A 24,632-nucleotide genomic window follows, 5' to 3' on the forward strand; every position below is an offset into this window, starting at 1 on the left:
TTTCACTCCTCTGTGCTCCTCGCTCCAGTCCCCATCTCCTGCTCTGGGCTCCTCAGCAGAGTCTTAGTCTCCTTTATCCCCAATCTTGGCTTTCATTCCCAGTCTCCCTCCTAAGCTCTTTGCCCCTGTCTGTCCCCCCTACCTCTTGCTCTTCGTTTGATCTCCGTCTCCCCCGCCTTGGCTCCTACATCCAGTCTCCTTGCCCATCCAGGCCTAAACTTCCACCAACCTCCCACTCCCAGTCTCTTCTCAACCCACCTCACTTCCTTATCCCAATTTACTTTCTTCACTGCCCTCCCCACTGCCTTCTGTCCTCTCTGTGTTCCAGACAGGCTGCCATACTGCCTGGGCACCAGCAGGGGGAGCGTTGAGTGTCAGTCTCCCTGGTCTCAGTTCTGATGCTTGGTGCTGCAGCATCCAGGAGTGGCAATTGCAGGGAAAATCTGCTTACCACTCTGCAGCTTGGGGCTGGAGCATGCCCAGTTCAGACAGAATCTGGAAAGTTCACTTGTCAGGTCTCTACTGAGCATGTGTGAGCTGTGTTCCCCCTGCTCCCTCTCCAAGGTTTGTAAACTGAGGTAGCTGGGAGTTATTTGACAAAACATTTGTTTTCAGAAAATGCTACTTTGTCGGAACCTAAACTTTTTGTGGAAAAGTTTCTCAGGAGATGGGGAGAGAGATGATTAGCTAAAAGTCCAGTGGATAGGACACTCACCTGGAATGTAGGAGACCCGGGTTCAAGTCCCTGCTCTGAATCAGCCAGAGCAGCAACTTTGACATCCCATGTCACCGTTCACCAGAATGTTAGCTTTTTGGGGTGTCGTTCTGGTTTTTCATAAACGTTTTTGATAGGGCTTGGTTTTGCCTCAATGCAGAATGGGAAAACCTCTTTCCATCCAATTCTGTTTATAACCTGGCCAAATCTGGGCTGGTTTTCCATGGGAACAGCAAAGGTGACTTCCTGCCAAATTTCACTTCCCTGCTCCAAAGAATGAAGGCATTATAACTTTGCAACAAACATGGTGAAATGGTTTTAAGATGGACAAACCAATATATTTTTCCATAACCTTTTTAGGCGAAATTGATGAACTACTTTTGCAGAAACGTTCCAAAAATGTTCCGTCTGAGGCAAATAAAGTTTTTGGCAAAGTTTGAAGCAACTGAAAACTGGGCTTTATAATGGGAGTCGTTAAGCAACTTCACCTGTTTACTGTGCTACCAGCTCTGCCTATAATATAACTAAGCCCAAAATGTTATTTTTCAGTTAGTAATTTTCAAAGATATTTCCAAAATATACCCACAACTTGTATGCTAAATGTGCACATATAACCCTCCATTTGTGCCTGCATTATCACTAATTTGCTTGCAAGAGGGCATGCTCACAAATTTATTGGAACATTTTTGGAGGCAATTCTTAAATATTGACCAATAGTAACACACATGGAGCAATACGGAAGCTTTCAACACCAAATTTGATTTTATGGGACTGAGTTAAAATCTGAGCAATTAAGTAGAAACTTAAAAGCAGTCTGTGTACAAACTGGATACAAAACTGTGTACAAAAAGGCTCTAATTCAAATCTGAAAGTTTAAAAAAAGAAGCTGGCTTTCTCTTAAATTAATCTTCATCCCATTTCTGTGAGAGTCAGGGTCTCTGCTCAAGAAGCAAGATGGTGCATCTAACCTTAAGGGCACTGTTAACACCTCTAGCACTTCAGATGTTTCACTGTAAGTTTGGGGGATATATATGAATAAGTTTATATAATGGGAAACATAACTTTAGGCCTAGATGTTCTCATGCAAGAACATCCACCTCTTCTAACTTTCCTCTTCCTTGGTTTTTATGTTCATCTCAGACATTTGAGTTTGCATCCTCTTGTCATCTGCTGAATTAATTTCTCTTTAAATAGGCTTTATGATGTCCAAACCAAGCTATAAATGTGTGATACTGTTGTATACTAGAATCTGTAATACACAATGACATTTTACACCAATGATATTTACAGTTCATTTGCTATAAATCCTATCATATCTCATCCCTATAGAGTAAAATAAATTGAATATTACTGCATTTTATATAACCAACCCATCCTTTTTTGAGAGGAATCCTCTAATTTTCTGTAATTTTTATCCAATGATACTTGGCTCCCTAATAAAGCTTTTCTTTGTCATTGATGATTTCTTCCAGCTGTAATAAATTTTGGTCTTAGCTTGGTTGGATTTTCATCAGAATATGTTTATCCATCCTACTATCTTTTACAACTTCATAACCTGAAGAGCAGGTTATTCTTCTCATTGTTTAGGATTTTCAGTATTCTTTCATCGTGGCAGTAATGATTTTGTCTAATGCTGTTAGTCACGATGTGTCTTGCCATGCAATCTTTTGCTATCCTGGGAAGAAAAAAAACAGATGATTTAGTCTTGCCTCATTACAAGTAATGTTGTGAACTACTTTAAACTGATAACACTAGTATGGGTGCAACGTTGATTGTTAAAGCAGAGCTTTGTATTGCTTTCAGCAATGTTGGCCTGCTGTTCAAGGAATGCTGTTTTGGTTATCACTTTGTCATGCGTATCTTCCTAGTGAGAGGATAGGTAGAAGGATACAGGGCCTAAAATGGGGGTCTTATGGGGTTAGGGAGCCATTAATTGACTCTTCAGACAAAATGGGCAAAGGTACTAAAATTAAGAGCTAGATTCTTCTCCACAATCTGTATGAAGAAAATCAACAGCTGGCCTGTACTAGAAAGTTAGATTGACCTAGCTGTATCATTCAAGCATGTAAGACCCAGTGTAGACAATGCTAGGATGACTGAAGAATTCTTCTGTTGACTAGCTACTGCCTTTGAGAGATGGATTTACTGCAGCTACTGAAGAATCCCTTCTGTCACTGTTGTAAGAGTCTATACCACAGCACTGCAGCAGTGCAACTCTTTCAAACTCTCCTAAAGCCTCCCTTTGAAATTGGTCTGTAGGATTAAATTACAGCTTTAATATAGTCTTTTTTATTCACTATCACATGTGCCTGAAAAATAATGTCTTTGTATGTTTACGTTATTCATCTTCCTCTGTCATATGCCGTAAAACCTTCTTAGCCTTGATAATATCTCAGACGCATACACTTTCAAGTTGAGATTAGCACGTCTTTGCCTCAAACTTCTTGCTTCTAGAAGCCCGCATTATTTGATATTTGTGGGCTCATCAAGCAATATTCAAAACCAAAAGCAATAAGAAAGCAAAATTAGCGTTTCCTTCTTTTCACTAATCACAATGTTTATGCCTCCTTCAAGTGCACTCTTGCATGATAAATATCACTTATGGCTGCTGAAACGGAGCTGTATTGTGGAACAGTGCCTACATTGCAATGGAGATGTTGGTCCCTTCAGCTGTGAGCAATGCTGGAAAACCGTTCGCATAAGCAGCTCTAGGCCCTGATTCTGAGACTGTTCTGTGCATGAATAGTCCTGTTGATGGGACTATTGACATAGAGGACCCTGTGTATTCTGCGATTCTGTGGGCAAAAATTTTACTGAAAAATTTGACCTTTGCTGGAAAATTGTGCTCCACAATCTTTCCTTTTCATTTAAAATATGTGTTTAGCTCTTAGGGCCATCGGGCAAACCTCAGAAAAATGAAGAGAATGGTAATTAAAGCAATGTGCCTGCCTGAATCTGTAGCAAGACTGAAACAATAGCTCTGAGATACAAACTGCTCTAATATAATTCAAGGCTCTGTGGGCTCAATGATTCTGTAGCCATAAGAATTTAGCATATTTCCATGGGATTAGCCATTTTTCTGCAACCAGGTGCCTGATACTTTGTTCTGTCTTCCTGCTCTCCTGGATTCTGCTTGCAACTTTTTGTCTCTAGCTTTCCCTACAAGAGGAAGTTAATTGGCTCATAGCTTACAGATTCTAAGTCCAGAAGGGGCCATCGTGATGATCTAGTCTGACCTCCTGTATAACACAGGCCATTAAACTTCCCCAAAATAATTTGCAGAAAAAAAATCTAATCTTTATTTAAAAATGGTCAGTGATGGAGAATCCACCATGACCCTTAGTGAACTGTTCCAATGGCTAATTACTCTCACCATTAAAAATTTACTCCTTATTTCCAGTTTTAGTGCATGCTTCTTGCTCTGTGACATGAAGCCATCCTATTGCTGGGATGCTATAACAGGCATCCAACATTCAGACAGTGAGCAGGGAGCGCCAGAAATACAAGTTCATGAGCTAGACACCTTGGAGAAAAGCACAACTGCCAAGACTCTGGAGCAGGGAGATGAGCCACTGCAGCTAGCTACAGCATTCTCCTTTCCTTTCCACACAGGAGGGGAAGGTGGTTCTGACCTGACTGCCTAGAAAACATTGTGCATAGTCCAGGCCCGTGGTGTGGAGATTGCCACAAAAAAACCCACATCCTGAAGTAATCATCATAGAAAACAATAATTTTATTTCAATATTTATTGCTGTGTGTGTTTGTGAGGGTGTAAATGTGTGGGAATGAAGGGTATTGCATGATAGAATAAATGTAATAATGCTTCAGAACATGAGTTTCTGATGCACAATTTGCTGCAGAGTGCATAAAGTTACATGTCTGCTTAAGACTTTACAGGATCATGGTTATAGTGTATAAGACAAATTACTATGTTAGTAGGAGAACATACCATATATACTTGATCACAAGCTGGTTAGTTTATAAGCCCCCGCCCCCCCCCCCAATGGATAAGTAAAAATGGAAATTTTTTATGACCCATTCATAAACCGACCCTATAATTCGGGGTCGGCAAACTTTGGTTCCTGGGCCATCAGGATAAGCCGCTGGTGGGCCGAGATGGTCTGTTTTTCCTTCGAGTGTCCACAGGCATGGAGGTAAACTTAAGTAAATAAAGTGTCCCAGCCTACCAGTGGCTTATCCTGATGGGCTGGGACAGCAACTGGTGGGGAAATTTGGGGGGGGGGGAGAAGCTGAGGGTCAGAGGAGTAACCCCTGTGACCACCCCCCACATCACCCCACCCCTTGCAGGGACTCCACAAAGAACTCCAAGATGAGAGATTTATATGAGGGAAATGGATTGAGAACCCCTGGCCTGGAGCTGAATCTGTTGAATTAAGAAGTGTTCCAGTATCTGATACAATTTCTTAGGCATTCTGTCAAATTTTCAAAAGGCATGATATATTCCTTTAGAAAATTCAATACAAATAGCAAGGGCAATGCATTGAACTAATAAGGAATGCTCTTTATGGAATATATGTACCTTTATCTGTCTATTAAAGGCCAATTCCCTCATAATAAATGGTGTTTGCTTCTCTGTGGCTTCAATGTTTGTAAAACTATAGTGTCACATTGGCACAGAACGTTGTGGTAACATACTGTGTAAATATCTGCAAACTATTCTAGGGAATAACAAATTTTTACCTTGTCAAGGACTTGGAATATTTCTGCCTAATGTATTTGCAAAATAATGCAGCTAAATTTTTTTTTCCTCTAGGAGGAAGGCTCTTCTCCTGAGGGTTTGAAATTTAGCTTTGATTTCAGGGTCACTTTATGCATACTTTAATTTTCAGTCAGTGCTCAAAGTGTGCATGTTTGGGTTTTTGTGTGGTAGAGAGAGGAGTTGTGTGTATAAGTGGTGATATGCTCCCTCACCCCAAAACGATGACATGTGCCTACCTCTTATAAACTTGTTTCCTTTCCAGTGGTTTTTCAGCTGGCAGGAGTTAGAATTGGGAGATATGGCATTAACCCACCACTTTTAAAAACAGGACAAAAACAAACAAAATACCCTAGAGCATTATTATAAATTAAACTTACAAACTACTGCCATGAATATCTATCTGAACTCCTTAAGTTTTGTAGAAGGCTCTTCTTTCTTTCAGGGTGCAAGAACTTAGGTTTTATATTTTATATGGTGTTATTTATTGCCTTCTCTCAATTTCTGATGGATCTTTGAAGGATTAACCTCCTCCTTTAGTTACCAGAAACTTTGTTCAGTGTCTTTTATGCTGTTGTAAGTAGATGGTCCCACTGTTTTGAGGCATGTGTATAATTTTCCATTTTTGAAGTGTGTATTTGCACCATTTAAACATTTAAATTTTAGTATAATGTTGGCAAAACTGTTGAATAGTATGTTAATAGAAGAGAGAGCTGGCTTCAGGTGGGAAATACATATGCAATATTTTGTTTCAGATGTTCCTAAGTTCCAGCACATATCCTGAAATTCATGGTTATTTGCATGCAAAGGAGCAGGGGAAGAAATCATCATGGAAAAAATTATACTTTCTTTTGAGAAGATCTGGCCTGTATTTTTCCACTAAAGGGGCATCAAAGGTAAGTCTAAAATATGACAGAGAACAATAAGCATAGGGCAAGTGTGTATTTTCATTTGCAGTAGTTTTAACCTAATTTTATTTCAATCCATGGTAATTAAAGGAAAAAACCTTGCTTCCCAATTTCCTGTTCAAATGTTCATTCTAAGGATAAAACGTGATTGGGAGTAAGGATATATAAGAACAGGGCTTCAGAATAAATTAGAATTTCTTGTATAAATCTGAGTACCCTGGCCTAACAAATCTGGTTCATTCTGAATATATTAATTTAAATTTATTTTTCAGTCAGGCAACATCAGAGCTCTTTAAAAATAAATTCTGCATTTCAGATCTACTAGCTGAGAATTCTGAAGGGTGAGAACATAAGCAAATGTTAATTGTTGTTCCTGAATGTACCATTTGGACCTGTCTTTCAGAGCATTTATTTATTTTTAAGTAAATGAAAGGAGAAATTTTGCGGAAAAATAATTTGTAGGAAATTTTTTAGAGCGCCTCAATTTTTATCATGACCCTCTGTATCCATACCTCCTCCCTGCTTTTCTTGTTAATTTTTTTTGTCTGTACTGGAAGCATAACTATTGACACCTCTGTTAAACAGGGTGCTTTGGAGATGAGAACTTTTATGTAACTCACTTAGAATAAAGATTTTGTTAGTCTGAACTTCTGTGTTAGCTGTCAAAGTATTTCCACAGCTGTCCTCATTTAATTGAGGACACAAAGAAGCAAACAAAAGAAACTTGACTGGTTTCAACTTGGGGAAAGGAATTAATATTTTACTGGACAGTAATTGCTAAAATATGTTGTTTTCTTCTGATGTGTTTTTAAACAAGGGAATTAAAAATAAACTGCAAAGTGACTTCAAAAGTTGTTACATTTTAAGATGTAATGAATCATTAAGCATTATGGCTTATATCTCATGTATGCTTTTTCCAGAAATCAGTTCATTGGTGCTACATATTTTTCTCACAGAAAACTGAAAGTTTGCTTTTTGGCTTTGTCTAGTTTTGGGCATTTTCCTCTGCTGCAGCAGGTAGACTGTTCAGTGGCCTTTTTCTGGATTTCTTCAGTCAGTTCAGCTTCTTCTGTCACAGTATCAGGCTGCCATTTGGAACAAGATAAGAGCTTCAGATGAGTGTAGTTATTAGTATTTAAAGAGGCTGTCTGGCTAAAAGGGGAAGCGCTCAGTATTTCTCTCCCTGAAGATGTTCTGTGCAACTTATTCTTTTTATTATACTTTTCCTAACTTACTGTTAATTTCCTTGTAAAGGTAAATTGCAAGTTTAATTTTTGTAAACTTCCTCAAGCAATGTGTGTGGTATTTGTATTTACAAGAGGAATGCTATTATTGTGTTACTGGGGCACATGCACAGAATGTAATTTAAGATGGCTATACAGTCTCTCCCTCTTCCTCCCTCTCCCCTCCCCCCCCCAAAAGGAACAAGCAGCTCCCTTCAAAACAAACAATTCCTCCACTCAGCCTCTTCACAAGGAAATGCTGGATGACGAGCTAATCATCACATTATGTAGTCAAGTTTGTGTTTTAAAATGGAGTAAAAATTCCTGTTTCTCCAAAAGTACGTGGCCAGTTGGTGTGACATTTCACACCAGGTTAGTTTTTTATACCCTTTTAATTTTCTATGTAGTGTGGTTTCTCCTCATGCATTTTTAATAGTTAGGATTTAGGCTCCGCCTGAATATTTGTCTTGCAAGGTTTGCTTTTCACTGTTGAGTGATATCTCAAAAACTACTATCTATCAACACCAGATTGTTCGCAAGTTAGGACTTGAGGAGATACGATGCAACAGGGAAGGTTTTAATTTTTGATTGAGGGCTATATTTTGGCCATTGTTCACATTATATATGAAAATTTATGCATTGTGCACAAACCTTATTGATGGAGGCCAGGTGCAAACTAACCTGATTAATAGGGTTGGATGCATGCAAATCTGATTGGATCAGATGTATATAAGCCTCATAGATGGAAAGCACACTCTTGATTGATGGTAAGGGCCTAGGCACATGCAAACCTGAGTGGTTGATAGAGATGTATTTTTAGCATAGATAGATCTATTTTTTTAATATGGATTGTAGTGTATTTCCAAGAGAGAGATTTATCATGCATTTAAATTTACTGTTTAAATATTTATATCTTTTTCATATAGTTATTTATTCTAATTTCCTTCATTGGTTTATAATAAAGTAAAAAGGGCTAATTGTTTTATATTGCTTTTCCTTTCAGGAACCAAGGCATCTGCAGTTTTTCAGTGAATTCAGCAGTAGTGATATGTATATGTCTTTAGCAGGCAAAAAGATGTCTGGAACACCAGCAAACTATGGATTCTGCTTTAAGGTACAGGCTTAATATTTTGATAGATATATGCTAAAGCAAGCTACAGTTCTTAGGTAAGCTTAAGTTTCGATAAGATTTTAAAAAAAGATTCAGCTGTCTATTATAAAATAGGAGAATTAGTGGCTTTTATTTCAACAGGTATTATCTGCAAGATATGCATTAATGCTAAACAATGTGCTGTGGCCTTCTAGCCTAACAAAGCAGGAGGAGCCAGAGACCTGAAGCAGCTTTGTGCAGATGATGAGCAGAGTAGGACCTGTTGGATGACAGCAATTAGATTACTTAAGGTAAAATCTTCTGTGAAGTTAATTTCTTGCTAGTAATTTACTATGTTAAATGCTTTTATATTCTGAACTAGAGAAGCAAGGGTTACTTGTAGGTTTCAGTGTAATAAAAATCCTTAATTTTGTACACTGTGGGCTCTTTTTGACTTCTCTCAATAAAGAAGATAGACACTGAATTTCCAGTACAGTTGAAAAAGCTGGCACTGCTGCTACTGGTGCTGTCCCTGATTATGATGCAAGAACTTACTTGAGTGGTAGAAGAGGCTGCTTTTAGTGGCAAAGTAGGCAGAATGGGTCATATGGTGCCTATAAATGGCTAGAATTAACATACATGTAAGTTATTTCTGAAGAAAATGAAAACTGTAGCCATTTACTCGTTCTGGCCAACTTTTTGTGTTTTTTGAGGGATCAAAATTTATACATTCCAGTTTTGTACTTAGAGAATTCTCTTTAAATGTAGTGTCAGAAAACCATAATGAAAAATATATTTCTAAGGCAAGGATTCCTATTGTCTGTGCAGGCAGTTCTATTTTTAAATTCATGTAATTAAGCTAATAAAAATCAATCTTTCTAAATGAAATTCATTGTATAGTATTCAGGAGCTCCTGTATAATTTTTATTTAATACTTCAAGGTGGTACTACTAAAATCCCCACAATAAACTAATAGTGATAAGGTATATTATTTTTTTGGTTTTAGTATGGAATGCAGCTGTATCAGAATTACATGCAACCATATCAAGGTAGAGGTGGCTGCAGTTCTCTGACTATATCACCTATGGTATGTACTGTAATAACTTATTGAGCAAGTAAACTACTTAAAATGGAACCTATGGCAGAAGCAATGTAACCCGTGTCTGTGATCCTTGAAACGTTTGTGTGTGCTTAACTTTAAGCATGTGAGCACTTATCAAAATCTTTTGGAACAATGGTCAGCTGCCCTTATTGACATTGGAACTGGAGGTTGAGCCTTTACTGATTCCATGCACTCCCACTGTGTCTCTTTCTGTGCCAAGTGGCTCTTGGTGCAGGAGAGAATCTAGCCCTGTATTTGCACCATGCTTGAGCTACGGAATATTAAGCAATTCACCAATCAGTCCAACAGCCCTCTTGAAAAATGACGAATATAAATGATCAAACTGAGATTGAATATGCAGAATATTCTCAGTACAGAAAGCAGTTAATTTCTCACATCCCTGAATCATAATTCACAGCAGTTTCAGCAATGCAGATCCCATTCTCTAAACTCCCCTTTTATCCAAACATCGCCTTTTATCCAGTCCTTGTTTGCACCTTTTACAAAAGTTTAAGCAGATTGTAATTCATTGGCCCGATCTTCAGCTCAGGATATGGCCCCAGGATTTGAAGTTACTCAGTTGTGATCTCTGATGAAGTAATTGTAATTAAATGTATTTGATAGGAGTAGGCTGTCCTAATACCTATTATTGAAATCTCCTCTACTCTGAGTTCTAAAGTAATCTTTCTAGGGTTGTAACCGAATAGGACTATTTTAAGGCTAGATATTTTTGGTTAGGAAGCTTTAACTGCACAGGCATATCTTTTGTGCTCTACACATTGCTTCAAATTATAGAATCATAGGGATTTTTCTATTTATTTATATCCCAGTGCCCACCAATGGTTGCTGTGGAGCTACTGTACTTAGTATCAAGCTCCATTTATAAACCTGAGTGCCTAAGATACAAGTGCTTGTGCTAACTTTGAGTCTTCCTTGTCCATGAATCCATGTTTACTCAGTTACATGAAACATTAAATTACTTCCCTCTTGCAAACCTGACCCTCAGAATATTTTATACAAGAACTTGCTTGTACTGTTTTTATGCTCCTTCATAACAGCCAGGAATTTAACAGAAACACTGAAGTAGATCTTACAATCAGTGAAGGCATACAAACTAACATTACTCAATTTCTCTTAGCAGGCCCACAAAAACTTGTATTGGAAGTTTAGACTGTGAAGCCTAGTGTACAGTCACACATACCCCAAGTATTTAGCAATTTTGGTTGAATTTAAATGGCATGGGGGGAGGGGAAAGAGATGGGGGAGAAACAAAGTAGAGTATAAATCTCCAAGGATCTGAAGGGCATCTCAATTTCCCCTCCTGTTTTTAGGGGTGTTGTAAAGGGCTTTTGAACAGAAAGGAAAGTGCCAAAGCCACACAAGACCAAATACGATTGTTATTGGTATCCTCTATTCCAGAACGGCTTGATGTCTCAGAGAAATAAGGCTCTTTGAGCACTAGCAGAAAAATTCTTGCCTAAATATGGTTAACTTCAGCCTATACAGGCTGGCCATACTATGTCCACAGCATTGGACACAGATGAGTCCATGCTGAAGTATGGAGTTTAATAGGCTTTCCTACTTGTGTAGTAATGTGGGCTTCCTGAATGGAATAATCTCTCTTCTTTCCCATACCTCATCTCAGCCTACCCATTCACACGGAACTGAGCTCATTGAGTTGAGTAGCATGGTTATGTTTGAAAGAGGTCTGCATTGTGAATACCAAATTATATTAAGCAGTGCGTGTTTAGCAGTTTTCAAAAGCTGTAATAGTAGGTAGGCCCATCATATACCCACTCTTAAATTTAGATGGGACCTTGGAAAAGCTATATTTTCACAACTGTACTGTAGTAGTCACATCAATGTATGATTTAGCCATCAAAAAGGTCACGTTGTTTTTTCATGATTTGCAGTTTTCTTTAACTCTATTCAGTGTGGCCATTGAAAAGGAAATTGCATCCTTGATGGACTTACTCTCTCTCTTAATGTATTTGAGTCACAGATCAGTGATGGGATATTACAGAATCGTCTTGGAAATTTTTAGTCCTTTGGAAATGGTTCAATGGGTGTGGTGTGTTTTTGTTTTTTTGTTTTTGGTAACAGTATTTGAGGTTCAGGGAAGTTGAAATTACTTCTCAGCATGCATGAGTACAGTTATTTTGTAAGGATCTAGTTTTATAGCATTGGTGAGACCACATACTCCAGTTCAGACCTGTGGCTTTTTTGGTAGATGGAGGCTATCATTTGAAGTAAGCAGAGCAAAAGTTTTTTGTACAGTGTCTCATGACAACCATCTTAACTAGCCATAAATAGTAAGCTGAGATAGTTTAGAACCACAACCTTAGCTACAGCTGGTGAGGACCAATCTTCAGTAGCTTAAGCATCTTCAGACCAGGTACTATTGGTTGCAGTGATGCAAAAATAAGACACATTATAAGTTTTACGATACTAAGTAGCCATTACCTTCTCCTTCCTCCCACATTTATCTTGCCAATTGGCCAAACCTTAGTTCAGCTGGATAGTCTCCCTTGAAGAGAATTAGAACTACAAATGTTGTCCAAAGTGAAACAAATCTTGGTTGAGAGGAGAAAACCTTGCAAAAATTTGAAACACAACTGGCAAAATATAAAGTTTCAAAATAAGGTGTGTTCCCCCCTTGCAAATCTGAATTCCCCTCTTTTTTTCCCCCCCCCCCAGAGGAGCATTTCAGAAAATTCCTTGGTAGCAATGGACTTCTCAGGACATAGAAGCAGAGTTATTGAAAATCCAACAGAAGCCCTTTCAGTTGCAGTTGAAGAAGGGTTAGCATGGCGGGTATAAACACCTTTACTTTTTTCAAAGTATTTTTTCTAATTTTATTTTCACACAAAAAGCTTCGACACATGAATTTTTTTTTCTCTTCCACTCAGAGAAAAGGGTGTTTACGACTCAATACACATGGAAGTCCTACCACTTCTCAAAGTGCCACATCCAGTGTAGGTATGTGTGAATTCATTTGCAGCCCCAGAAGAGACGCAATAATGTTTATGATAAAACAATTTTGTTAAAACAATGATCTTTATTTTTCCAGCTATACATAGAACACAACTGTGGTTTCATCATAAAATCTCTAGGGATGAAGCTCAACGACTTATTTTACAGCAAGGACTTGTAGATGGGTAAGCTGATTTCTTTTCTTAACTTTTTTGGGTTGTAGCTATGGTCAGAAAAATAACTACATAGAAACATTATTTGCTTATTGAAGGGTTTGTGTCATGATATCTGCTTAATGGAAATAAAATAAAAACATTCATATTATTTGAGCTATGGGAGAACGAGTTGGATTGTATTAGGGATCTTTCTTGAACAATAAAATAGTGCTCTAAAGCTCCGATCCTGCAGTTGAGTGGATGGACTGCTGCATTTGCACAGAGCCGTGTTGAAATCAATGGGCTCTGGATTGGCACAACAGTCTGTCATCTACACTGTCAACTGTAAGATCAGGGCCTAAAATTGGATTCCAGCATCTCTTACTAGTGATGACTCAGAAAACATTGCTTGGCTTTCAGACCATCTGTGCGCAGTTTACAAATGGATTCTTCCAACTGCCAGCACTAGAAACTCAACCTCGGATTTTAAAGTAATTGAGAGAGAGTAAATGTTGAACTTCAAGATGAGTCATTTAGTCTTCTAATGATATATTTTAAATATTTAAAATATTTATTCTCTGAAAAAAAGTACAAAGATAATGTATATTTCATATTTATTTGTCCAAATGTTCATATTTCTTTGATTGCTTCCAAATCTCTTCTCCTGCCTTGCTGTAATACAGTTGCATTTTGTGGTACCTTTTTTTAAAGTTTAGGGCTTCCTCAGCCCCATAATTCATCTGTATAAGTTCCCCTCTTATTTTGGCCTCCCTGCTGGCCTTCCAGATATGAACTCTTATCATCCATCTAACCTATTAGATTGGGCCACCACTTCAAATCTTTCTGGAGCTCAGAATAATGCTATTGGAAACCCCTTTAGATCACTGATTTAACACAGTTTCCTATATCTGTCAGAAAGGGCTGCACAAAAAGTGGCTCACAGTGCTGAAAACATTTTCCATTGTGGAGCTCTGAATCTCAGCTGCAAAACCAAGAGCTCTATCCTCCTTGAATTCTGTTCACTGCAATGATATTAGCAGCTGGTCTAATAAAGGGAAGTAAGATTTCTAGTAATGTACTCAGCAAATAATGTTTCTGAGGTATGCAGATTTAAAGTTGCAAAACCTGCTTTTTAAATGGAAAAAATTAAAACAGTGGATTGGGGAGCAAAGAGAATTTGAGCCTAGAAAATGACCCAAAGTTCTCTGTACAATGTTGGTGTGTGATAATACCCTGGTGTCTATAGAGAGATGTGCATTGTAGTTTGGTGGGAGGGATCTTGTTGAATAGACTGTCTAGAATTATTTGAAACTGGTAGTACCTGTAATCCATGGACTGGCAGCTTGTATTGAACACAGATATATCTGCCCAAATTGTATACTAGACATTAGCGGTAATGGCACCGATAATACAGTATGTGACAAATGTTTCACTTGCTTAGTTGTCTGAAAAAATGAACTACCACCTTTAATGTAGAGGCTTTGCATGAGAGTAATAAGATGTTCTATCTGTATAGGCTTGCACATGTATCAGGCAAAATTCTCCATTCCTTGTGTAGAGCCTTGGTGGGTATCAATTCAAAGATAAGTGTTCCAGGCAATGAAACCCACTGTGTAGATGCAAACAGATTATAGGCTGCTGTTCTAGTATGTGGCCTGATAAATAGTGTTCATACTGGCTTATAAAAGAGGAAAGTTAATAGTTTAACAAGGGCTATTATGTAAAGGAACTGCAGCAGGCTGATAATGGTGCCATCACTTGAAGAGAGTGCTGAACCTAATTACAGATAGCAACAATTTTAAAGCATTTTTTGAGACTCATCATGGTACAACTGCTTTCTCAGGGGATGAAGGGAATACTAATGAGTCACAGATCTAATCTCCAGTAATTTTACAAACTTGTCTATTTTCTGGAAAGTTTGTCTGTGAGCACTGCATGTGTCTAGGCTGTTTTTCTTCCCAAGTTTTTTACTACATGCCAAGTTTAGGTGAAGTAGTGCAATAATTTGAAAGCATTTGGGGCTATTTTACTTTTAATCCAAGTTTACACGTTTGTTAGTTTCTCTGTGGAGTTTAGGAAATACAACAAATAAATAAAATACATTTATGACTGATGTGGGGGGTGTGTGTGTGGAGAGAGATGAATATACTCTGGGATGTTTCATTTTGGATCTACGAAATTTTAAGCAATGATATTTGCTTTAAAGCGTGGCAGAAGCTGCAGCGAGATTATGGTTATGATATTTGACTCTTAGTGGCTATTTGAAGGCTTTTTAGTTAATAAATTGCTGACAACCAGGATTTAAAACTACCTGGCTTCTGATGCATGGAAAGGATAATATCATTGTCATCATCGTCATCGAAGAGCCCAGTTCAGTATGCATCTGGTCAAGCGGGGAACTTCTTACAAATCAGGGTTATTTGGGCTTTGGCACCCAAGGTACCTGTTTGTGTGTGTGTGTAGGTCAGGGGGGGGAGTGGGGTTGATGGTTTTTAGATATAGGGTGGGCTTAATGGGGGAGGATGATGGGTTTTAGATGTGTGTCAAAAACTATATCCCTGGATACTTTTGTTTGTTCGTTCATTATGTAAGTTTTAAAAGCTCCTAAAGCATGCACAAGGATATCTTAGGGTTGAAGGACACCATCATCTAAGAGGAAATAATCCACACTTAACACGAAAACAGGGTTAGGAAAGGCTTTAACTAGTTTAAAAAAATAAGTAACTAACAAAACAAAGGATGCGGCCCAATAACAAAGAGACAAGGCTGCTGATATGAGTGGGCCTTATGATGTGCCCTAAAATTAAATTATGAATATGAATGCGTTGGCTGAGTCCTGATCCTCCTTTCCAGCCTCTTCTCTTGTGGTCTGATGTAATTACCCATAATGTTTAATTTGGACAGTAAGCTGTTTCGGATGGGGGCCTTATTTTGAATGTCTGTAAAGTGCCATGCTCAAATAATGAAATTGTTTGTATGATTTCCAGACCAGTTTGCCCGTCCTTAATGTTAATGTTTGAATTATAAAATACCATATGATTTATGCATGGGATCTAACCGTAGCCTGAAAACTTTTTTGCACAGCCCTGGAAAGGGCAAAGAGATTATTTTTAGGCCGCTAGATGGTGTGGGAGAGCTTTTTAGAAAAGTCTAAGTATATTCATCACTCTATATAAACTCATTTAAACCCAATTTCTTTTACTGGAATAATATATGCATAGTTGCCAATATATGTATTTTTTTTCTCCCCATGGACATGTCTCCAAATGAGCCGAGCATGAGGATTCTGAGGTCATCCTGGTGAATTTTAGTTTATTTTAATATAAAATGATCAAGGACTTCAGAACTGCTAATCCTAGATAAATCCTCCTTAATGGTTATTATAACCATACCTATACATTGGGGATTTACATAAATGTGTAGCAGTTTGGAGGCCTATATGAGTCAATGGAGGACCCTATAAGCTTCCTATCATCTTCTTTTTCCCAACAACTTTCCTTCCCCTAACAGCCTCTCCTTTGCATGTAATTGTCTGATTGTGTGTGTGTTTGGGCGGGGGGGGGGGGGGGGGAGTCCAGTTGCTCACTACCCTTACACCCTGCCAGCATGTGCATGGGGAGGATAGAAGACTAGTTCTCATTCTATTGGTGACTATAAAAGGCAGCCACTCGTTTTCTCTACCCATGTGGATTTCTCCTTCAATGGATTCTTTCTTCATTTCCCTTTTTGTGGAGTGGTTACCCCTCTCTCAGTTCTGTATAATTCATCCAGTCCAGATTGTCTCAACTCCAACTATAGCAACTGCTTTGTTCTATATCTTTAAGCTATTCTCCTCTGTACATATTCCAGCCTCGAACATAAGTATTAATTGAAGCAGCAGAGGACACGGCTATGCCAGGTGCTATTCCATCCTTTCTTCACAGCAGTTCCTATTGCCAATACTGCTGCAAAATCCCCCCAGCTGCAATAGTGCCCAGGACAATGGCTGTCAGAAAAACTGGTCTCGAATGGCATTTCAAATCTTGGAACAGCCCAACTAAGACTGGGTCTGTTGATAGTTAAGAATATTTTACTTGAGCTCTGCAATAAAACAGCCAGTAACTTGTAAACTTGAGAGTTTGATTCTGAATGGGGAATTTTCCTGCTCTACAGATGTTAATGTTTGTTGTATGCATATATTTGCCAGTTGTAACAATCTGGCCAGCATAAAGTCTTGTACCATATCTCCTATAAACTTTCCATTGAACTGACAGCTTGCAAAGTTAGCAATCTTATATGCATTTGCTCTTATGCCATATGAGCAACACTCACATAGACTGGGATTTTCAAAAGCCCTTAAGGGAATTAGATTCCATTGATTTTAATGGGAGTAAGGTGCTTAATTCCCTTAGCCTCCTTTGAAATTTCCAGCCATACTATTTGAAGATTTAAAGAAACAAGTAGCAATGTATCAAGTGGACTATTGAATATAGAAACTGAAATGTTCTCCTTCACTCTGAAGTACTTTCTAAGGTAAAATTTCCATATGTCAATCTACTGGTGATTGGTGCCTGTGGCTTCTTCTGATGAAAATAAATAAGTTTTTACAATTCCAATGTGAAAAATCACAGGCTGCCATTTCTTAGCATTCTATCCCTGTATAATTTGTGATTTTTGGTAGCTGTCAAGATCTTGGTCAAAACTTTGCTAAAAGTGCAAACTCTTAAACATGTTTTCATGTCTGTGATAAAGAGCTACACCTAGACATTGACATACAGCAGCTGTTAACTTTAAATACTTTGTATCTATCATTGTGTAGATGCATTTTTTTTTTCATGAGACATGTTTGATGAAATAGACTATTTTAAAGCTAGTATTTCCAATTCTGATACTTTCTCAAAACATATAAAGATTTAAAGCAGAACTCTCGAAATTAAACTTCGGTACAAAATTGGTTGAATTATTTTTGATGTTGATTAATACTGTGTTTGCAATTCATTACAGTGTTTGTTGGAAAGCTACAAAAAATTTCTAACCATTCAACATGAGCTTACTTTGAAAATTCCTAATCTCTCTCCCCAGGGTTTTCTTGGTACGGGATAGCCAAAGTAACCCCAAAACGTTTGTATTGTCAATGAGCCATGGACTAAAAATAAAGCACTTTCAAATTGTACCAGTAAGTAACACTTGTTAATTTGTATATAATTGAAAAGGCATAATAGTGTGCCACACTCTTGAAGATATTTTTTCTGGTATATGGAAGATGGTAGATATTGGTACTACAGTATTAGACACTAGAAAAGCTTAGAAAAACTTCTCTCACCAACGGAAGTTTGGTCCATCAAAAGCTATTATCTCACCACCTTGTGTCTCTAATATCCTGGGACCAACACAGTTACAACAACCCTGCATAGATAGAATTAAACATTTTATGGAACTTGCTGTTTAATTTGTTATAAGATTTGGCAATATTGTTTGGGTTTTGTGTGAGCTGTCCTAAGATGAGGGCAAGTCTATTTTTCAAACTAAATAGAAACACCTCTTATGGGATGAAACTGTTTTATTTTCGAATGCCTCTCAGCTTCCTGACCCCACACCTTTTTTTCTTAAATTTCGGTTAGATGGACCCACCTAGGTTAGAAATCTTAGCCACTTGCACAGGCACTCCCTCTGTTCAGAGCAGCTTCCTTCCTGTTTCAGGGCCCAGTCTTTTTGATTCAGTGCCCTGTGACCCTTCTGATCCCACACACTGATTATCAAGAAGCTCCCAGTCAGCACCTAGGTCCAGTACAATGAGTAGTTATTTAAAAAACTCTGCTCACATATATAAAATGTTCTCCTGATCCCAAAGGGTCAGCCATGTTACCAGGTCAGTATAGGTTTGGATCTTACCCAAAACACCACGCTGCCAGCCAATCCTTTAGTGTCTAAAACTAAAGGTTTATTATAAAGAAAAAAGGAACAAGAAGAAGAGATGGTAAAGCAGTCACATACATACAAAAACATCACAGTCCATCAGGTTCCTAGCAGTATTGGTGAGTTTGCTGCCTTGAAAGTCCTTCTGTAACAGATGGAATGATGGGTCATTGAGTCCTTTGTTCAGAGCTTTGTTTGTTGCAAAGTTCTTCCAGAGGTAAGAAGCAGGAATGAAGACAAAAAGCAGAAGGTGCAGCTGCCTTTTATCATCTTTTGCCATGCAGCTTGATCTCCTTTGTTCCAAACACAAGCTGCCTAGCATGTGGCCTGGAAGCCTTAGAGTTCTGTCCATAAGCATGCCCCTGCATGCCCTGCTGAGTCATCAGGTGTATCCCTTGCCTTCTCTCAATGGGTCAATTGCATAGCTGATGTCCCTGAATGGGTTGTCAAGCAGTGCTAATGCCAACCTGTCTGGGGGTGTCACCCAGATGCACAGCACAAGTTTGGAATACAGACATACCATAGATATAAGTTACAATACAAAGGTGATACAAACACATCAAAGAGATTATAATACGTGGCAAATTATAACATTTTTGCAGATACCTTACATAGCATAACCCATTGCAATTTTACAATATTAGTATTTTTAATATCCTAAAGTGTCCCCCAGATTCCATCCAGACTCAGAGGCCCCATTTCCTGCCTCATGTTGCCTTGGTGTATCTATGTACAAGGGCCAGTAGGGTGGATAGATATTCTCACTCTTCCTCAGTGTACATTCACTTTTTGGTTAAAATTGATCAATTACCTGGGGTTAATCTTGAAATCTCTTGTGGGTTTACTGAAGTACAGCCATATTTCCATTACTTTCTCAGTGAAAGCAATTACATAGCATGTGATGCTCTTGACATGACAGTGGGGTAATCCCATCCATTCCACTGACTCTGGAGGCGGTATTAAAGTTCTTCCACTTTCTTTCCATCCTGCTTTGTTGAAATATATTTTCATTGCCTGCTTTAGCCCTAGTGCTTTGCATTTACCTAGGAGCCACAGCTACTATTTCTCTTTCCAAAAAGAATGTCCCTCCCAGACTGTCTTCTACTCACAATCTCCAGGCCTCTTGATAATTCGCTTCCCCTGTTGGTTTTTTCAGGGGATTCTTCTATTCTGCAGGACTGGGCGCTTCCCCAAATGCTCTTTCCCTTGACTCACTGGCGCTCAGTGACTCCAGTGAGAGATTTCAGAGGGCCATCATTTGGTATTTCCGTGCTTCAGCCTGTTCCTGTAGCCAGCATCCTAGAAATCTCCCTCTTTGCTGCACAATGGAGCTGAAACACTTCAGGAGATTCAGTAAATCTGATCTAGGTGCTCGAAAACCAGCCCGTAACCCCATAAGCATTGTGAACCATTAAGCAAAGTCAGTGCCAGGAGACAAATGTCCACAGTTTTGCACTGCCTAGACAGCTGGGGTGGGGGTATCTCTGGCCTAAATAGTTCAAGGAGATGACTCTTGGCACCAGTGTCTTTCCTCTTTGGACCCACCCTGTGTTCTCTATAGGCAGGGCCACTGACGATGTACCTCCGTTATCCAGTTGTTTCTATCTGTCCTTAGATCAGATGGAATATAGTTGAAACAGCTTCTTAGATTCCATACAAAAACTGAATGGTTCAGTCCCATCAGGATGGCACCCCTTTGACTTGCCAACTTCGGAGACTACCTTCTCTTTCCCCTACCAGGAAACAGACCCCTAGTTCTTTAACTTCTCCTGTGCAGGAAACTTCAGTTCCTCTTTAGAAAGTTTCCCTTCCCTCTGACCCAGACATGCCTCTTCTTCCCTCCTCAAAAAGCCAGTAATTTTCCTAGACCTGTGCAGGTTGCTCTGCCAAACAGAAGCACTGTGCAAAAAATACAAGTATTGTTCATCCTTTATGGCTGCTAAAACCTTTCTCTCCTGCAATAGGATCCCTAGTGGAGGAAGAGGAAGTATCTGCTTGGTAGCATTTTCAGTCAAGAGTCAGGCCAACTTGTCCATAGGATGATCTGGAAGTTCTCATCACATTTATTCATACCATTTTGGAAATTGAGGAACCTTTGTCTACATCACTTCAATCCAAACAAGATTCTCTTAAAACGAAAAGTAAAAAAGGCAAAGCAGTTTATCCTATTCCGCAGTCACTACAAAAAAATGGTGTAAATCAGAACTATTCAAGCCAGAAAGAGAGCACAAGAAACCGAGCCTCATGAAAATCGGTCCAAAAGGACAATGTTCTAAAATTCTCATCCATTCCAAATATTGATCCCACCTTCTTATATCTGCGCCAAGAGTGCTTTCTGTGTAGGAAGATATTGATCTCAGTAGGTGGAGTCAGGGGCCTGAGACTTTGTTGATTTTTTTTCCTAAAAACACATTTCCCTAAAACACATGATGATTTTAATCCTACACCTGTCTGAAGGATGGCATGCTTCACTTTCACAAAATAGATTTGGAAAGGAGTTGGCATCTATTTTTTTTAAACAATTATTTTCCCTATCAAATTCTGATGGCTCCAGCATCTCCATTAATTAATTGCTTAGAAGGAAGGATGACATGCATGGGCAAATGTATGGCCTAGTAATCCTAGACAAGGGTTACTTGTCCCTCCAAACTAATTCCTCACCTCAGCTTTTTCCAGGGATCTGGAGAGAAAAAAACCTGTATCATTTTTTTACACACATGAAACAATTAGCCCAGTTCCCATAGATCACTAAAGTCAGGAATTCTGCTTCAGGTTCTTCAGATCCCCAAAGGACTGGAGGTTTTTGCTAAGTTTTAGATGAGTGAAACTTAAATTGATCTGTTAATAATGTCTGCTTTTGCACAAGGCCTCTAACCTGCCAGATCTGAGCGAACACATCAAATGAGTTCCTGTATTTAATGGATGTAGAGCATCATTTCTCCTGCTTCTCCAATATTAGCAATTTATTTAGCAATTCATGCAGGGATGTTGCACGATCACAAATGGATGTGTGATTGGAAAGTTGGAAAGGGAAATGGTAGGAGACAATTTCTCTTTGAGATGCACCATTTATGAAAATGTTTGAATGTTCCTTTAAAAAAAATAAATCCTTCACTGCTGTATGTTCCATTCCCAATTTATGCTTTGACTCTGGGCCACCACTATCAATTAATCACCATATATTCTGCTCTTCTAATGTCTAGAAAGCTAATGGCTATTCAGCTGTTCAAGTTGAGAGAGGATGGGGATACAATTACACTAGTTCTCCGACAATCCTCTTCTAATAAAAACTTGATCATTCAGAATAACAACCTTGCAAACATGCTGAACATGTCAGATTCTTGGACACTGTGGTTTCCTCATTAATTTGCTGAAGAGCTGTGTTTCCCTTGAGGAAATATTCATGCAATTCAGTTCAAGGCAAACATCGGTTTGGAAATAACAAAAAACATTGTTACATTTTAATTCCTGATTAACAAATGCTTCAGCTCTCCTGAATGTTTCAGCTCTGCAATGTCTATCATGTTGGCATGATAGTTGTATGCATGCGTAGAGTCCCATGGATGACCGTGTATCTTCATATTTCTTGCTGGAAAATAGGCATTATCGGACCCATAGTGTGACATATGTTAACACTTCCTTACCTAGTAGTGTTTGTCCTGGACTGGTGAAATCTGAAAAAAGGAACTTAGAAGCCGCCTCCAGACTTAGAATGGGTAGGATAACCCAGTAGTTGTGGCCAGTGCAACTGCTGCTTACACTGAGAAACCTTAATTACAGGTAAGAGAACTAATTTTATCCATCCCGAAGGATGGTCACATCTTTCCTCTGTGCTGCAGTAACTGCTGCTGCAATGTGATCACCATTTTAGGGTCTTCTTTTGTGCACTACTATCCACTGTCGATAAATTGCCTTCTTTCATTAATTGATCAATATTACTGTTAAGTATCAAATGTTTTAGTACCAGGGCTTCAGATTCCTTTTTCTGCTGATTGAGGATATTCTATTAGCCAAAGAATTAGTTTAAGAATTAATTAGGTGATGCAAATTATGGGACTATTCATTTGTAATAGTTTAAAATTGGAAATATTCTCTGTAAATCTTTGTGTGTGTATGGATTTTAAAGTTAGCCAAGTTAACCTTATAGTGGGTATTTCCCCCCCCCCCTCTTTTCCTGTGGTTAGTGTGCTAGTATACACATGGCTATCTGGAGCAGCAGGAGTCTCTCTCTTTTTCCCTCTCCTCCTGCTCCCCTGTTGCTGCCTCTGGCAGCAATGAACATATTACTGTGCTGCCACCATCGTGGTAGCCAACAGTAGAAGGCTCCTGCCTGGAAGCACCTTCTGCAGCAAAGGCTACGTCAATGCACGAAAGTAACTATGAATATACAGCCACCCACTGCTACACAAAATATACTAGGTACACAGAAAATTGAGTATAACGAGAGTAGGGCAAAAAGTAGTTCTAATATGACACCTCTTTATTTGGAGAGAGAGAGAGAATGCCTAAATTCAGATTTCTTGTTCTGAAGAAAGGCTATGAAGGCTCGAGGTTTTTATGATTCCAATTAAATCTTTGCATGTGATATCATCAGATGTTCTTTCTGAATAAAAGCAAAGGCATAATAGGCTGACGTTAGCAATTTTCATGGCCTAATGTTCTAATACATATTCAACCTTGCTTCCTTTTACCTTATGCATTTACCTAAAATTGACAAGAAGTTAGAGAATGCACTACTTTTTCTACTGGTCACTTCTGAATTTGCTATGAATGAACACTAAGCTTTTCCCCTTCCCCACGTACTATAAATAACTCAGGAGCATGAATCTACACAAAGATGTCACACAGCCTGATTTCATTAAAGATCAACAATGTATATATTTTGAATGTCTGACAAACACTGTAGCTCAATAGTGTTTTGTTATTTTTTTTTCCCTTTTATAGCTGGAAGATGATGGAAAGCTATTCTATACACTGGATGATGGTCACACCAGATTTACTGATATCATCCAGCTTGTGGAGTTCTACCAGCTCAATAAAGGAGTATTGCCTTGCAAGTTAAAACACTATTGTGCCCGAATTGCTCTTTAACCAAAACCAAGTTGGTTCACCAAATAGAAAAAGGGAGATGCTAGAACACTTTTCCAAGGCAATTCCTTGGTGGGGGGGGGGGAAGAGTCATTATATTGAAATAGTTGTGAATTTCAGATGCAAAGAAAAGTTTATATGCTCTGTACAGAAAGTACTTTGCATTCTAATTGTCACTGCAAAATAACTTTACAGTCAAATGAACTTCAGAAAAAAATATTTCATGTGAAATTATGTAATGTTGCAGCACTGGAATCTTTTTCAGATGCATAATATTAAAAATCTGTTTGCAACTTTATTTACCAAAATAAAATTGGAGAGTGCCTCCTTGTTAGTAATAGATGACTAATAAATGAGTTAATTGCATTCAGAAATACTCTACACTGTGGAATAAAAAGTGTGTGTGTGTGTGTAACATCAACTTTGGGTGGAAAAAACTAGAAGCTGGATTGTACTTAATTTGTAATAAAACAATTATTTTGCACTATATTTTTAAATGCTATTTTGTGGCTTATTTCATTCAAAAGTGAAAATATTCTGAATTAACCCATTAAAATTACTTCTAATATCTTGACTAATTCTGGATCAGTTGTGTTATGAATTGTACTATTGCTGCTGTAAACCTTTATAGGTTTTCTCTTAAGTAGTGACTTGAACCACATTTTATTATACATATTTGGAGCATATGCAAATGAGCATGCATATATGTATTTTGTAGTGCACATAATGTGCATGTGTACATGTGCAATCTTTTATTTATCCATAG

General features: G+C 38.4%; 1 protein-coding gene across 3 annotated transcripts in view; it reads left to right on the forward strand.

Moving 5' to 3' along the window:
* Positions 1 to 24,355, forward strand: part of GRB14 (growth factor receptor bound protein 14) — a 98,515-nt gene extending 74,160 nt beyond the window's left edge. For 2 of the 3 annotated variants that reach the window (XM_054043286.1, XM_054043287.1), the window contains 9 exons: positions 6,188 to 6,328; positions 8,567 to 8,677; positions 8,869 to 8,964; positions 9,660 to 9,740; positions 12,453 to 12,569; positions 12,665 to 12,734; positions 12,826 to 12,913; positions 17,945 to 18,038; positions 23,723 to 24,355. In XM_054043286.1, the coding sequence (XP_053899261.1) occupies positions 6,188 to 6,328; positions 8,567 to 8,677; positions 8,869 to 8,964; positions 9,660 to 9,740; positions 12,453 to 12,569; positions 12,665 to 12,734; positions 12,826 to 12,913; positions 17,945 to 18,038; positions 23,723 to 23,869 (945 nt within the window). In that variant the 3' untranslated portion in view covers positions 23,870 to 24,355. Of the gene's footprint in view, positions 1 to 6,187; positions 6,329 to 8,566; positions 8,678 to 8,868; positions 8,965 to 9,659; positions 9,741 to 12,452; positions 12,570 to 12,664; positions 12,735 to 12,825; positions 12,914 to 17,944; positions 18,039 to 22,426; positions 22,559 to 23,722 lie in introns of all 3 variants that reach the window. The other variant, XR_008446613.1, reaches the window with a different exon arrangement.
* Positions 24,356 to 24,632: the final 277 nt, after the last annotated feature.

This window comes from Malaclemys terrapin, chromosome 11 (genome assembly GCF_027887155.1).
Source record: "Malaclemys terrapin pileata isolate rMalTer1 chromosome 11, rMalTer1.hap1, whole genome shotgun sequence".
Classification (NCBI taxonomy): domain Eukaryota; kingdom Metazoa; phylum Chordata; order Testudines; family Emydidae; genus Malaclemys; species Malaclemys terrapin.